General features: G+C 47.3%; 1 protein-coding gene across 2 annotated transcripts in view; it reads left to right on the top strand.

The window, feature by feature from the left end:
* LOC111839985 (protein kinase C epsilon type) overlaps positions 1 to 15,564 on the top strand; it is an 86,662-nt gene continuing 71,098 nt past the window's right edge. For both annotated transcript variants that reach the window (XM_023804352.2, XM_023804351.2), the window contains exon 1: positions 1 to 348. In XM_023804352.2, the coding sequence (XP_023660120.1) occupies positions 1 to 348 (348 nt within the window). The remainder of the gene's footprint in view (positions 349 to 15,564) is intronic.

Raw genomic sequence — 15,564 nt, 5'->3', positions numbered from 1 at the left:
ATGGTAGTTTTCAATGGGTTGCTCAAAATAAAGATTTGCGAGGCACTGGACCTGAAGCCTACTGCGTGGTCTTTGAGGCACGCGGTTGGACCAAAAACTCAGACCTTTCTGCTGGACACCTACATCGCCCTGAATGTGGACGATTCCCGAGTGGGCCAGACCTCCACCAAGCAGAAGACCAACAGCCCTGCCTGGAACGACGAGTTTGTCACAGAGGTTCACGACGGTCGGAAGATCGAGCTGTCGGTCTTCCACGATGCGCCCATTGGATATGATGATTTCGTGGCCAACTGCACCATTCAGTTTGAGGAGCTGCTGCAGAACGGCAGCAGGCACTACGAGGACTGGGTACGTCCCTCGATCCGATGCGTCCGCTTTAGGGTCCCTTGTGCGACTTTGTTGATGATTTTCTAGCTACGTGCTGGTGTTCATCAGCATAATTGTTGGCTCACACCTCCCCATAGATTAATGCGAAAACCATATCATTCCAACAGCTGTGAAAATGCGTATAATAATGACAGAAATATGGTGGTACGCATAAATAATATGCATTATTTCACGGGTTATTCGCAAATAATCATTTCACCTGTATCATTATATACAGAGTCAGATATTACGGTTGCGTGGAAACCATCGGAGGGGAGGGCGCACCGCCTGTCATAAATATTCTTGCAGTACAATCTGTCATCAAGTCTGATGGTTCGTCTGAAATTGCAACAGGGTGAGGACGTAAAAAGAGAGACCCCGCGGCGGTCGTGCATTATACCGGCAATCTGTATCGCACACTGCGCAGCTGGACGCCCAGCCTGTGGCATTTCACGTCGTAATTCTCACCGTACGATTTTTATGGGTGTTTCTGGGGTGCTACCTGCTTGTCATGTGACTCCAAGGAGACCATTACCTCGGCGTAACGTCTGCCTGAAAAGAAACTGGAGAATCATGCAATTAGAAGCTGTTCTGGCTTGTTAGAAATCAAAATCAGCAACGAAAATTCCCGAAAAATATGGTTCTTATTTAGTGTTACCGCTTATTCCCGTTCTCATGTATAAGGATCCTACAGCTGACGTCAATGCAATACATTCCTTTTGGTTAATGCAAATAATTCAGGTTCATTGTGTCCACATGTAAAAGAATATACTTTTCGAATGACCAGTTATAAAATGAAATGCAAATATATTTCTCACATTAAACAACTGGTAAAATATAAACAATAGGCCTATACAACCATAGCAGTTTCTTTTTATATTAATTTAAATGCAGATACATTTTATGTTAAAATATAAATCGGTGCCTAGCTTTTTAGTGACATGTATGTTTTGCATTAAATTTGAATGCAATCGGGTTGAAATTCAGCTGCTGAGATGCAGAACCAGGCAAACAATTCTGATAAAGTTGTAGGTACTAGATTTTTTTAGAAAAACAATTGATAATCTAGAAACGGAGGGCATTTTATATATATAAATGTTTGAGCATGTGCCAAACAAAGCCTCCCACTTTTGATTTTTTCTGCTTAAAAGAACAAATGATGTCTGACCAACAACATAGCAGTAGAAGGGTCACACCATGAATAGCTTTGGCTTAAGTCAAAGTTATTGAGATGATACCTGAATTACCAATGAGAGCAGCAAAAACACCACATCTATAGTCAAGTGCAGAAGCAGCCTTAGTGAAATACAACTGAAAGAAGTGAAACGACAACATCAACTGAACATTAACAGGCTATGTCTGAAGAACAAACATTTCTCAGTGAATGGTGAGTTTAAGTAGTGTATTGTACAGTGGAATGGTCTCTACACTCCTTCAACACTAAATAGGTTCATGTAGTTGAAATCAGCTTGTTTCTTTGTCATCTAATGAATGCTTGTTTGTTTGGCATAGTGGAGTTTATTTTGTTAGTTTAGTTTTTCATGTATATCTGATTACACTTTAGATATTCGACGTGCAGCTCTTGGCAGATGAACTTGTAGGGTCCAGTGAAAGTGGAACCTAAACACAGAAGATAGGTTGCCCTAAATCATCACGCCACATAGGATCCGTTGAGAGTGGCTCGTCTTGCTTCAGAGCTGTGCCCGGTGTCAGAGAATGATGGTAGAATAGGCCATAGAATGACACAATAGCATCACATTCTTGATGATCCATCGTGGTAGTGGAGAACTGATGGGTCGCTCCATGCATTTCTGACAGAGGACGATTAGTTTTCAAGTTCCCTAAATCAATCTGTCAGTCAGTACCACAGATCCAGGCCCTCGATGACCTGCGCAGCATAAGCATTTGGTGAACTGTATGTTCTCCACTGCACGTTAATATTATGGTTCTGACAAATGTGAGCCGAAAGCTTTAGACTTGGATATTACCTTTAGACAAATTCTACTGCATTTTCTATACAGTTTCCATAAAGCTTTCATTGCAAGGAAAGCTTCTTTTGGTGGGTTGATGTGAAGATCCATCTGCAGTAGCTGATGGGTCTTCAAAGAGCTTGTGTGTGTGATCTTTGTGCCGTGGATGGGATGTGCCCACTGCGGCAGGGAGCCCCTCTTGGGTGCTTTGCTGAGAAGGCTGCAGGGGTAGAAGATCGCAGGGCTTGTTGTGTGCAACTAGGACAGTCCTCTGCTCCAAGACAGCAGCACCCGTGTCTATGAAATGTGCTGTGTGTACAAGGCACACCCAAGGAGAAGTTCACAGCTGTCTATGTCAGAGCCTGAAGCAGAATCCACAGAACACGCCAGACCGCGGTAAACACACACATGCAGGCATATCATAGATGGCGCTGTATGACCCGTGGATTACGTAACCCTAGACCCCCTCCCCACAAGATCCTATGGAACTTCACCGCAATACTCGCCCCCTAGATCGGTAAAATGAAACTATTATTTTGTCATGAAGGTGACTCAGCCATAGTTTCCCTTAGCCAGTCTTACACGCAGGCAAAGTGACACACTAGTCCTGACACTGTCGTTGGGCTGCCCTGACTTGCCTCTTTCCTCTGAGCTGTCATGCAGTAACTGACTTTGGATTGCTGCAGGAGCACACCCTCTGCCGTGCCTTGGACTCCTCCCGGCGTGAAGGAAAGTCTGCGCTCATTATTGCCACGGGGGGGGTGGCTGACCAGCAACAGCATTCCTTCAAAGGCTCTTGGGGGGGCGTGCCTTAAATAACACGCTTTGGGTTTGTGTCAGAATGGCAGCCCTGAAAGGAATTATCGATTAATGTTCCCTGGGCTTTTGCGTAACTATAATTTATAATAGCAAGTCCAAATTCCCTCAAAAAACAATTTCTATATATGTTTCATGAAAATCCGCCGAGTGACGACCATAAGCAGATCAGGAATGACAGCTAAATCGCGTGGGTCCCAGTGTGGGGCACCGACGTATTCTGGGCCTGTGAGTTGAGGAGGCAGCTGCTATTTTCTATTGTCCGAGGTGGGGAGGGGGCGGTTGGGGGGGGGCTGAATAATTGATATCTCTCCATTAGACCCATTACAGTGCAGTGGATGCTTTGTGCCCAGTGAGAAGGACACTCTCTCCTGTTAGATGTCGGACACTAAGCCCACGACTGAACCATGTCATCATTAGACAGGCTTCTGGAGAGCAGACTGCTGCTGTGGTGCTTGTGTGTTGTTCTGATGGAAAGCGGGTTGGTTCAGGACAGCAGCTTGGGTCCGGTTCCTGGGAGGGTTTGATCACTCGGATGATTCTTCTTCTTTTCCTGCTCATGCCACCTTCTGGTTCTGTACTCTCCTCTTACCTGAATTTCCCTTCTCTGCACCATCCTTAAGCTTTCCCTGATTTGTCGGCCAATTCCCAGTGCTTCCAGACTTATACTCCCCTGTCACAACAAAAAGTTAATATATTTTCAGTCTCTGTTTCTGAGGAATGGAATTGTTCAGCCTAAAAGGAACTAATCATTTTTTAAGTAATAGGTTTGTCAGAAATATATCATATTAGATCTTAAAAAATGTATGTACTATTAATTGGTATTGGGTGTGCAAATGGATGCTGTAATGTATTTGGGATTTTTGATTCTAAATGAATTCCATGTGTGCATTTTAAACATCTAACGACAGAACATTTTGCTGCTGTAATTCACTTGCTGAAAGTGGATCCCACTCAGATCTCAGAATTAATCTTGTGGTTTAACTCTTTGACTGCCATGCTTCATGGAAGCGAGGCTCTTGGGACAAACGGCAGCGTGGGCCTGCACCCGGCTGCCTTCCCCACTGTCGTGGGGCTCCTCCTGTGTTATAAACCAGTGGCGTTTCCTGCAGGGTGGTGCATAGGGGATGGCCGCGCTGGGCGATGGAGCGAATGCGAATGGCGTCCTCAGTACCCCACAGCAGAAGTAGGTCAGCTGGGGCCAGGAACGCGACCAGCTGCCCATGACTCCCGCGCGAGGAGCTGCGCCAACAGCATGCAGCAATTGCAGTTACATTTATATGTTGAATTTAAGAAATTCAGAACGAGTACAGTTTATTATTCGTGATGGCAATAGGCTCAAAAATGCTGATATGGTATAAAATATTGAAAATGGACCTATGGTAAGGAAAAAATGACCAGACAATTATAATTGTCAGCTATTTGTATCTTTTATCATCAGTCCTCCTTTTAATATATAATGCAGGCTGCTGTTTGTAGCCCTAAGAAGGTTATATACCTTCTGTAATATATCTTGTCAGGTGTACAATATCTTTTAACACGCAGTAATGTGGTGGGGTCCTGTGGATCAGTGTGATTAGGAGTCTTGCCTACAGGCCTTCAGGTAGACAGTCTTTACGTGCCTTGTATCGCCGGGGCAGACAGGCTGGGGCTCGTCTCCAGGAACAGGTATGGCAGCTGCAAAGAGGGAATTTAATGGTGCATATGGATGCATGCACTTCCTGGGATCCTTTCATCATCTAATTTACGGGAATCATGTAAAAACCGCCCTGTGCCCACATGATGTGCTCCTCTGATATGCCCAATTCCTGTCGGTGCATTCTTTCCAGATAAAGGATTTGCCCCCCAAACCCCCCCCCCCCCCAGGGGAATTATCTCTGTGGCATGGATCCATGTGGAGGGCAAGAGATAACCTTCACATATTTTGAAATCATAGTCAAGCGCGTCTTTTGGGCTCTGCACTCATGCCACAGCCCTCGCATTAATTGCGGTATTTGGCCGGGTGCGTACGTGTTGTGTGTGTGCATGTTCATTGTCCACAACGTATTTCTGCAGTTTATAGGTGACCGCATGCAGTGGAGGGGCAAGGCTTCCCGGGGGAGGGGCATCGGATTTCAAAGGAGAGAGCATTCCATTTCAACTACAGTAAATATCGGCAAGAGTCCTCAAGGGGAGACCGAAACGAAGGACTGCCCCGTATCGTTTGTATGTGTGCGAAAGCACGAGTTTGAGCGAGCGATCTGTAGCAGACTGCAAACACAACCCTACATCTGTATTTGCTTTTTAATGGAGGAAGAAAATAGAGAGCGGGGCGATATCGGCTGTGCAAACTTTCAGGGGATCGGACGTCTACTTCACCTCCAGGCATTACAGCTTCTCAACAGGCCACAGCCTTGGTCCCACTGGACGCAGAGATACGTTTAGCTACTCTTAAGGAAGAGCCAGACTGTCCACTTTTGTTGCCAGCATGCAGTTTCAGTATCACCGTTGAATGCATTAGTTACTGCATTCTCACCCATTATTTTTAATGAGGGTCTTCGCTCTCTAGCTGTGCCTCATTGACCTTGAGGAGGCAGAGAATGATCTGAATTCTCTAGTGGTCTAGATGCAGTCTGAAGTTAGAGGTGTCCATGGTAAACCGGGGTCAGAACAATAGGCATTACATAAATCATTGGAAGGGACTCTCACTTTGTTGCATTAGGACTTTTGTAAAATAGATGCATGGTAGGTAAGTGGCTCAGTCCAGTGACCACAGAGATGGAGGGTGTTGTGTGGCTCAGCTGGTTTGGATGTTGTGCTTGTGGTCAGCAGGTTGTTGGTTCAAATCCCAGTGTTGGGCAATTAATGTTACCATTGGGGCCATGAGCAACGCCCTTAACCCCTAGGGCTGTCTGAGCCTCCTTTCAATCATACGCTGCTTTGAATAGAAGCATCTGCTAATAAATTGTCAAGCATTTTCTCAGATCAGTGCAGCCTCACCGGATGACCAGTGGGGTATGGGGTCCATTCGCCATGCTTGGAATTCACACGACTTTAAAAGTAAGCTGGTGCCATCGGCCAGGACTGCCTTCAGTCTCCCAGCGATGAACACGTGCTCATTGACGTGCAGAACTGCAACAGGTAGCGTGGTGTGTCGATTATAGAAATGCACGGCGTGACTAATGCATGACTAATTAGGCTCCGAGCTACTTCCATTGGTGCTGGAAAAATTCACGAGGGGTGAGGAATTGATATAAAATGGAGACGCTTAAACAATCACGTAGCTAAAACGTACGATTTATCAGCTGGCAATCCGTACCGAGTACCTGTGAGTCGAAAGTCCACTTCTTTAAGCTGACTGACAGTTGCTGTCTATGCACTGCTGAGGTTGTGTACCCGCATGCTGGTTTTGGGGGGCAGCACCTTCCATCATTCTGTCAGGTCAGAATTCCTTTGGAGGATGGCAGCATACAGTCAGGCCAACACAGTCAATGAACTATAGTCAAAGTATGCTTGTTTCAATTTCCATGAATCTAGGAGTAACGCCAGGACTTGGGTCAGGGTGATGGTGTAGGTGCTGTGGGGGGGGGGGGGGGGGCAGGGGATGAGCACACGGAGGGCAAAGAGGAGGGTGGGCCTGAGGTCCAGGCTTCAGTTAACTATTTACAGTACTAGGTAAACAGTTACCCTGGAAGACAAGTACGTAGAAGGACATGCAAGCTTTTCCCGACAGCCGGTCAATTAGAGCCGTGTAATTTGTAATTGGAGTAATGGAGCAGGCGAAGTCTGGTGAATGTTTTACAGCTCGATCAGTGCACAGTTCAGTGAGGAACCATTATTTGCTCCAAAGATGGATGCTGTGTGTTCACCCACATTTTTGCTTCCGGTTATTTAGCTGAGTTGGGATTTCTGGGAACACGTGAGCCGTGGAGAATGATGTGGACCTGCAGGGAATTCAGACCAGACCTCTGTCAGCCTGAGGATACTGGGGACCTCTCACTATGGAGGTGGAGACGTCCAGGGCGATCATCCCAGTGCTCCCAGAGCGGAGGCACGCCCCGATCAGCAGGCCGGTCGCCTGCGAGATAAAGGATGTGAACGAGTCAGCAGAATTTTGATTTAGTGAGGACATACAAAAAGTAGAATATTGCAAGAATGCAATATGTTGCACAACCCTGTATTAGAGATCTGTAAGCCTTATCGATGTGCCATCTATGAAAGTCTCCTTTTCCGGTCTTTTTGTGGGTGTTCAAAACCCCCTCAGGGATGCAGGTGTGTCGTGGTACAGCGCTGCCCCTGGAAGTCAGTCAGGAGTCTTCAGTGGACCCAGGACAGAAAGTGTCAAGGATGGTGTGGAATAACAGCTTATTGTTCTTATACTACATTTAAAGATTCACATAATTTGTAATTATTTTACATATAGCCCCATCCCAAATTGATGTCAACACCAAGAACAAAGTCATCCGCAACAATAATACACAACCTTAAAAGTCAGAATTCAGAGAGGAAACGAAAAGTATAATATTAGGCCCAAGAGAGAAAATTTAAAACCCTCTCCGAAAGCCAGCTGGCTGCCCACACACACGGGGCGCGCTAAGCCTTACGGTTCAGAGCGAAGCGTGTGAGTTTTCCGTTAAAAAATTAGTCATAGTGAGATTTTAGCCATTTACTTTTTTCACTTGTACAGTCCGTGCTCGAAATACCTTCGCCCGCTGGAATGGCTGCGTCTAAAGCTGTGAGCTGCACTCGAATCAGCTCTAAATCAGAAGGACGAGAGGAACACTGCTGCTATATGGAATAGATATCAGTGTGTGTAGGAGGCGAGGGGAGGCTGTGTGGGGTGGCACTGGCCCTGTGCCCCCCCCCCCCCCCCCCCGGCATGCTTTCTTGATGCTCGTTAGCACTACACCAGCAGAAACTCAGAACCCCCCACCGCACTGTGCCACCCACTCCTGTCCATCCATCCATGTTCTATCTCTTAATCCCCTATCCCTCTTTTCGTATGTCCGTCCCCTTCGACAGCTCTCCCTGCTACCATACCTCTCTCTCTCTCCTCCCCCCCACCCACCCATGCCTTTAATTTCCAGCATGCCCCCCATCCAGATGCCCGTCTATTCCGCTAATTGAACAGTGGAAGGTTTAGGTAAACGAATGGTGCATTACTGGAATTGGGCGATATACACACAGGCAATGGAGGCTCCAGATCGGCAGCTGGGATTCTGGCTGGTTCTGGATGCATCCCGTCCTCCCATTTGTTTGCTCCGCGAGGAGCCGGGGGCCCACTGCAGAACAGCCTCCATCCCTCTGCTCCTCTGTCTTTTTGCTGAAAGCCGGAAGCATGTCGGGCCTCAGTCTTCTCACAGCAGTATTTACTGTATGACTTTTTCATACATTGGCCACCAGTGACAATCGATTCTTCATTTTTCCATCAGTACTGATATATTGTTTCTTTGCTGTGGATGACTTTGTGGACCCCTCAGTCACTACTTGCAGTTATATTTAACATTTTTATTGTATTAATAGTAACGAATTTAATAATCAGAATTGACTGTGTGGATTACACGCTGTCATATTAGTTAAATATTCTGGCTACAGAATGAGATCTTTACTTGACCCGGCTTCACACATTCGCTATGCGCAGTGTTTTTTCTCTCCTTGGTGTGTTCACTGTGCTTCCGCATCACAAGTAGCATGGAAAGGTAAACCGTTATCAGCGTGCACGAAATGTAATCATTCAGGCCCGAAATAGGCTCCAGACCTCGCCGGGTCATAAATATTCATGAGTTAAAGCAGAGGAGGGTGGCCTTCGCTGTCACACTTTTTTTCAACGGGAAGGGAGCTGGGACCGGTTAGTGACGAGCAGCCCAGAATGACACGCAGGCTGCGTGACGCCTCTGCCGCGGGGTACGCACTCTGCGGTTCCGCGGTGCAAGCCGTCTTTGGTTGAAGGACGCCGGTAAGAGGGGCTGTAGGTCATGTGACTGTTGCACAATGCAAGTACCACCCCTGCCACCAAGTGTCACCCTCATCAGCCGGTGACACACTTATCCGAAGACTCTGTTTTGGCTTCGGATCATATTCGGATCTTATGCGCATCACGCTGGTCTGCTTGCAGGGCAGAGGTCTCAGTCCTAGTGCACAAAAGGTGGTCTGCTCACAAAATGTCTTATTTGTCATAACTGCATCGGGGGCGTCTTCATATGAAAGCGCCGCAGTTCCACTCATGCAGATGTGTTTTTTGCGGCATTGTGAGTGGCTGCGAGAGGAGCATCCCTGCCTCTAGTTCCCCTTTGTGATTTGTTAATTAATTCCTGCCCATTTGCCTGCCAGTGTGCTAGACCGCATATCTGAATGTCTCTGTAATTGTTTGTTTGTCAGTGCTGATGAGGGGGTGTGTGTGTTTGTTGCCTGTGTGCTGGTGCATCTGTGTACCGGCAGGTGTTATTAATAGCTGTGCGAGCAGCTTGTAAGCGGGGTTTTCGATGCACCCCAGCCTTGGTCAGCCATTCTTGCATATCGTGGGAATGGGAGTTGACTGGCACCCGGCTAGTAGGACTCGGGCATCCCTAGTGGCCCCTCTGCTTCCTTACCATCAGGTTCCGACGTGACTGGCACCGGCAAGGATGATGTCATGATTTCCCAGAATCCTCTTCGTTTTAGGACGCTGGGTCAGTACCGTGCTTGAGAGAGACAAGAGAGTCGGGAACCTGTGAGCTAAGGGAAAAGGACAAAAAAAAAGCATGAACTGTACCCTGCTGGTGATGGACTTTGGAAGGCCAGCAGAGGGAGGGTCTTTTAATAGAAGGACTATCTATCTGTCAGCAGGGACGACCCAAGAGCAATCACTCCGCTTTAAAAAGACTCACTCACACGAAAACTACAGGTCAGCCTTGGGTTTGCTTGTTCAGCCAGGTTAAAGTACGGTATTTAAAGGTTTCAAATAGATTAAATGAGTACGTACATTTCTAATGCCAACTCTCCTATAGCCTGGACTCAGGTTCGAGTCGTGTCTGTATCATTCCCTGGTGAAGCGCCCTCTAGCGGTGTGTTTGGCACCAGTTTCCAGCACAGGGGCACGAAGTTCTGTGTATCTAGGAAAGGGACAAACAGCCATTAGCTGGAAGGAGTAGGAAGCCCACCTGATGCCTGTCGATGCTTACTGGTGTCGCTGAGTGCCGGCTGTGGCAATCGATGAGGCCTGTAAATACCGGCACTCCGAAGTGCAGCGGTCACACGGTTGGCTCCACTTCCTGTTTTCACTCGAGTTGATTTCCCAGAGGGGAAGGGAGCGCGAGGAAGAAAGAAGCTGCATGCCTAGTGTTCTTGTATGTTCCACACTCGTGATGTGCTGGGAAAGCTTGGTTTTTCCTTGGGCTTTTATTTTGACGTCCTTGCTGGGGTCTCATTTGTCCACAAGGTTTGAGAACCTTCCTCCCTTTTCTTTAGGTTCTGTAGCAGGTTAGCGTAGCAGCAGTACCTTAACTGGGTTACGTATGTAGAACGTTTTTAAAGGTGGCCTAACTCTGAGTTTCCAGTTTGCCGTACTGTATGGCATCCCTAGGCGTGCGAGCAGAATTCACCTGAAACTCCATATGATGACCTAGGAGGTGTGGAACTGAGGTCCCAGTCTGCTGGGTTCGGCTCACTTTCTTCTTCCACTCAAGCTGCTGTGGTCCTCCTTTTGGGCTGGGGGTTTTGGGAGGGTGAGTGAGGGTGGAATTCTTTAGCTGAACCGATTATGTTTGACTACTCATACAACTGCTCTCAACACATAAAAATTTGATCCCTCAAGTGTTTTTCTGTTTCATTCTGCATCCTGATTTATGACAGGAAATTGCGAACTGATTCAGTCCAAGCTTGTGGACACCGGCAGCCTGGCCCACTGGTTTCAATGGTCAGGAGGGACAAGTATTCTTGGATATCCATTCATTGTATTAGTCGGTGAATCAGCATGAAAAAAGTGGAGAAAGAGAAATGGAGTCTGGTTATGGGAGGGGGGGGGCACAAATCCTTTTGAAGTAGTAGGGGGGTCATGTTGTGGAATTAGCCTCAATCTCACTTACTACTCAAGAGCTGCTCCCTTGAAAATTTAGTTTGATTTGAATTACTTTCAGCCCAGGATCCTGTAAGCATGTTTTGAGAAGCTGGCTTTTAACCTTTAACTTTACGAAGGCAAAGGCACATGATTCTCTGGGGGTTGAAACCGTTCTTTGCCTGGAGGTGCTGGGAGGAAGGAGGGGGGGTGGGGGGGGGGCAGGATCTGGCGGTGGAAACTTTTCAAGTGAACCCGTGAGGTGCTGAGGACTTGTCACCGGCAGCATGTGACTCCAGTTTCTGTCCGGCTCATGTGACACACTCTCCCAAAAGCCTCCTCCGGTGCCCGTCGCCCTGGGAGGGGGCACACTCTCCCAAAAGCCTCCTCCGGTGCCCGTCGCCCTGGGTATGTGACACACTCCCCCAAAAGCCTCCTCCGGTGCCCGTCGCCCTGGGTATGTGACACACTCCCCCAAAAGCCTCCTCCGGTGCCCGTCGCCCTGGGTATGTGACACACTCCCCCAAAAGCCTCCTCCGGTGCCCGTCGCCCTGGGTATGTGACACACTCCCCCAAAAGCCTCCTCCGGTGCCCGTCGCCCTGGGTATGTGACACACTCCCCCAAAAGCCTCCTCCGGTGCCCGTCGCCCGGGGAGGGGGCACACTCCCCCAAAAGCCTCCTCCGGTGCCCGTCGCCCTGGGTATGTGACACACTCCCCCAAAAGCCTCCTCCGGTGCCCGTCGCCCGGGGAGGGGGCACACTCCCCCAAAAGCCTCCTCTGGTGCCCGTCGCCCTGGGTATGTGACACACTCCGCCAAAAGCCTCCTCCGGTGCCCGTCGTCCCGGGTATGTGACACACTCCCCCAAAAGCCTCCTCCGGTGCCCGTCGCCCTGCGTTTGTGCAGCTTTTCTTCATTCACTTTTTCTCTCAGTGCAACGTCTCTCATAATCCACACTCGCACCACACAGGTGAAAGCAGATACTATCTGAAATCCCCAGCATTGTTGCAGATTAATCCTTTGCATGATACCATAAAATGACCGTTCTCTCCTCCAGTGTGTGCACGTGTGCACATGTACATGTATGAGGTGATTTCAGCATCAGGCCAAGATCTCATTCATTAATAAAGATCACATACAGACACAGTAAAAGGCAACCATTGGAAATACTTGGGCAAGGTAATTTGTGTATCAAACCTATCTTTCTTTCCCAATTCTCTGTTCTGGTTATCTGTTTTACAAAGGTTTTATCCAAACAGAAAGGGCTTTAATTCAGGTTGTTTGGAATGCTGGAGTTGAAGCTGTGATTGTTTTTATTCATGAACCTTTGGTATTTTTACATGTTTAACATTTTTATAAAAATATGTGCCTCCTATAAGACTCTGTATACACACCTCTTTGTGTCTGACAATGGTCTGACGTATTTCAGCTAATTTGCCTGCCTGTAAATTTAACAGCCCGCTAAGCTATTTCTGTCTCATTGGCCTCCTCGCAACCTTTGTGTTAGCCCAACATTGTATATAAAGAGATGGAAATTCAAAACTTGCGGCTGGAATGTCTGCTGGTCTGTGTCTGTCGAACTGTCTGGAATGTGCAGTCAGTGGATATTGTCCAAGGCGATCCTGTGGCATTTTCTAAAGCTGATGTCAACTAGGTAAAGAAATAGATGGATGATCTCATGGAAGGTAGCGGCATCCTGGAAAAAGAAGCGTATTCCTGAAGGCATGGCTGCGTCAGGCTGCAAATAGCATGAATAAGTGGCCATGCAGAATTCGTCGTGCAGCCTTTGTCAAAAAGATGTGAAAGGACGTGATTTGATTGTAATTATTTTGCCTAGTGGGTATATTGACCTGCACTGCCCGTGCACCTGGATCGTCCCTTAACCGGTATTTGTCTTGTATGGCTAATATATGGAGACACATCTATCTCTGTTGTGGATGAGACTTACTCTGGGCTTCTTTGATTTAACACGCCACTAAGTGCTTGTGAAACATGTAGATTCAACATTAAGTTTTTTTATTGTCATTGTACATGATAGCACAACAAGATTGGGTCACAGACTCCCTGAGGAGTGCAGACAAAAATACTGTACAAACAAAGTAATAGTCTGTTTTACTTTTGGCTAATAATTGTATATCTGAGCTCAACTTTTGATACCTAAATTGTATGTACTTGGATAATGTATGTGGGATTTTCCCCCAAAATTCCCCAAAACGGTCACATGTTTGCATATATACACAACATCATGATAGATCCCACTCTTAGCCGCTTGCTGTCAGTTGCCAACCGTTCCAGCAGGTACGACTGAAGCATGCTGGGATGTCAGAGGAAATACCCGATTTCAGAGGTGTACCATCCTTGGCATGACCGGCGTGGCTCATATGTACGCCCAGTGGGATTGGAGTCAGGTGACTTCACCTGTGACTCACATCACCAGGTACGAGTTGTGTGCTTCACCATAAATCTGTAGAGAGAAAACAGGCTTGTTCTTTGATTATTACCTCAGTCCTCATTCCCTGGCCCTCAAAAGGAGCAACCTGCTTCTCTCTTGCAGCACACAGGCAACAGATGGGACCAAATTAGCCAGTGTGCCATCTGATCGCTCTTCGTCACGGGTGGAGGGAGGTGTTTAAGCACCAAACATTTTGTTCTTAGTTGCAAAGTCTCTTTTTGAAAACATTTTAAAACTCTGGGACACAAATTTGTTGTTGGCTCTGAATCTGATAACAGTCTCCATCATCCAAAGACTTGCTGCATCTGAGTAGAACATCCAATCTAAATTCTTTCTCGTGATCCGGATCAATTGTGTACTAGTGATTAGGCCTCGGGGTTCAATCCTGGCTAAAAGCTGACATGGTTAGAAATCTGTACTGACCCAATGTCCTTGTTGAGAGTTTCTGTTATGGGGTCTTTTATACTTTTTGGACCTGCTAATGGCAGTAATTCAAAATATGTAATGCATAATTAGATCGCTTTGTGTAATTCCTGTGCACATGAATACGTATGCAAAAAGCAAGGAAGAGCAACGTAGCGAAACATGTGTTCATGCTTGTATGTTCCCTTGTCCGTGTGTCTGTGTGGGGGGGAATTGGTCTCCTGAGCACAGACACTGATGCTGCCAGATAGACGTGGGAGGACTATCGATGAACCCAGACAGGGAGGGGGAGAGAGCGAGAGGAAGATGGAGATGGGAGGGGGACGGAGAGGGAGAATCAGCCTGCGTGGGTTTCCGTTTCTCTTCTCCAGAGGAAGGGAAAGCACAGAAATATTGATGGAGCTGGAACAGGACGGTCCTGGTGCTTATTAAAGACCTGTGTGGGAATAGGCAGGTTGGACTGCATTTAGAAATCCAGAAACTGGTTCAACAGTGCCTGCTTTAAAAATCTTGTGTTTCTCACCCACTTTGTTCCGGTTTGAGATTGTCTACAGAGCGCATCGCCTACACACATGTGGCCTAATCTGGTGCAGAACCCACGCCCCCGTAATGCCCCCCCATTTCACCCACCATGGTACAACGTGACTGGGAAGTTGTAGAGGGGGGAGGAGAGAAGTCAGAATGGAGATAACCAGCACTGATGCTCTGTAGCTTTCAGAAAGGTTTCTTTCTAAGAAAGCAAAAGAGGAAATGTCATGGTGTGCAGCAAACTACACTGCGACACTGTAAGACAGAGGACCAGGTGGACAGAAGGACCATCTCAGGTGGCTGCATGCTATTTCATTGGTAATTGGATTTAGTCTCTTATTGTCGTGTGCTCTTTAAGGCTATATATGGACCGTGAAGGCTGAGAGTTGTGATGACACTGTGATACTCTGCACTGCAATACTCTGCACTGTAATACAGTTTCCAGGCATAGCAATGCAGTGGTCATGGAGGTCAGAACGCATTGCATAATCCGCTATGTCATACAGGTTATACCAGTACACCCCATGAGCAGAACCAGTAAACCAAGGATTAACAGATCAGCTTCCATTGGCATTGTGCTCAGGAACATCTTGTATCTGTTACCATAGACATAACTGTATAAAGGGACAATATACCATACACAAGTCTCCTCAGAGGGTTATTCAAATGGAATCGATGGAATGAGTTGGGAATTGCAAGCCTAAACATCCAAGATGGTCGTCATTCATTTTCGATCCTCTTCCCCTCTCTCTCTCTTTCTGAAAGATGTCTTCATGCATCCATTTAGTGTCCGCTGTCCCTCCTCCCCCATTTGTCTGTCAGTGTAGGCATCGCAGCAGTGGGCGCAGTTGTGTAATGCACTCTAAGTGTGGCAGGACCAGCACCGAAGATTGTGAGAAGCCGTCGTGGGCACGGAAACCAGATCTCAGCCGCTGCCTGCGTTTGAGCTGATAAGGCCTGTGGGGCTGGCAGAGAACTCCGCAATCTGCGAGGGGCAA

Source organism: Paramormyrops kingsleyae, chromosome 3 (assembly GCF_048594095.1).
Source record: "Paramormyrops kingsleyae isolate MSU_618 chromosome 3, PKINGS_0.4, whole genome shotgun sequence".
Taxonomy (NCBI): domain Eukaryota; kingdom Metazoa; phylum Chordata; class Actinopteri; order Osteoglossiformes; family Mormyridae; genus Paramormyrops; species Paramormyrops kingsleyae.
The sequence above is the reverse complement of the archived record's forward strand: the minus strand, read 5'-3'. Positions and strand labels throughout refer to the sequence as shown.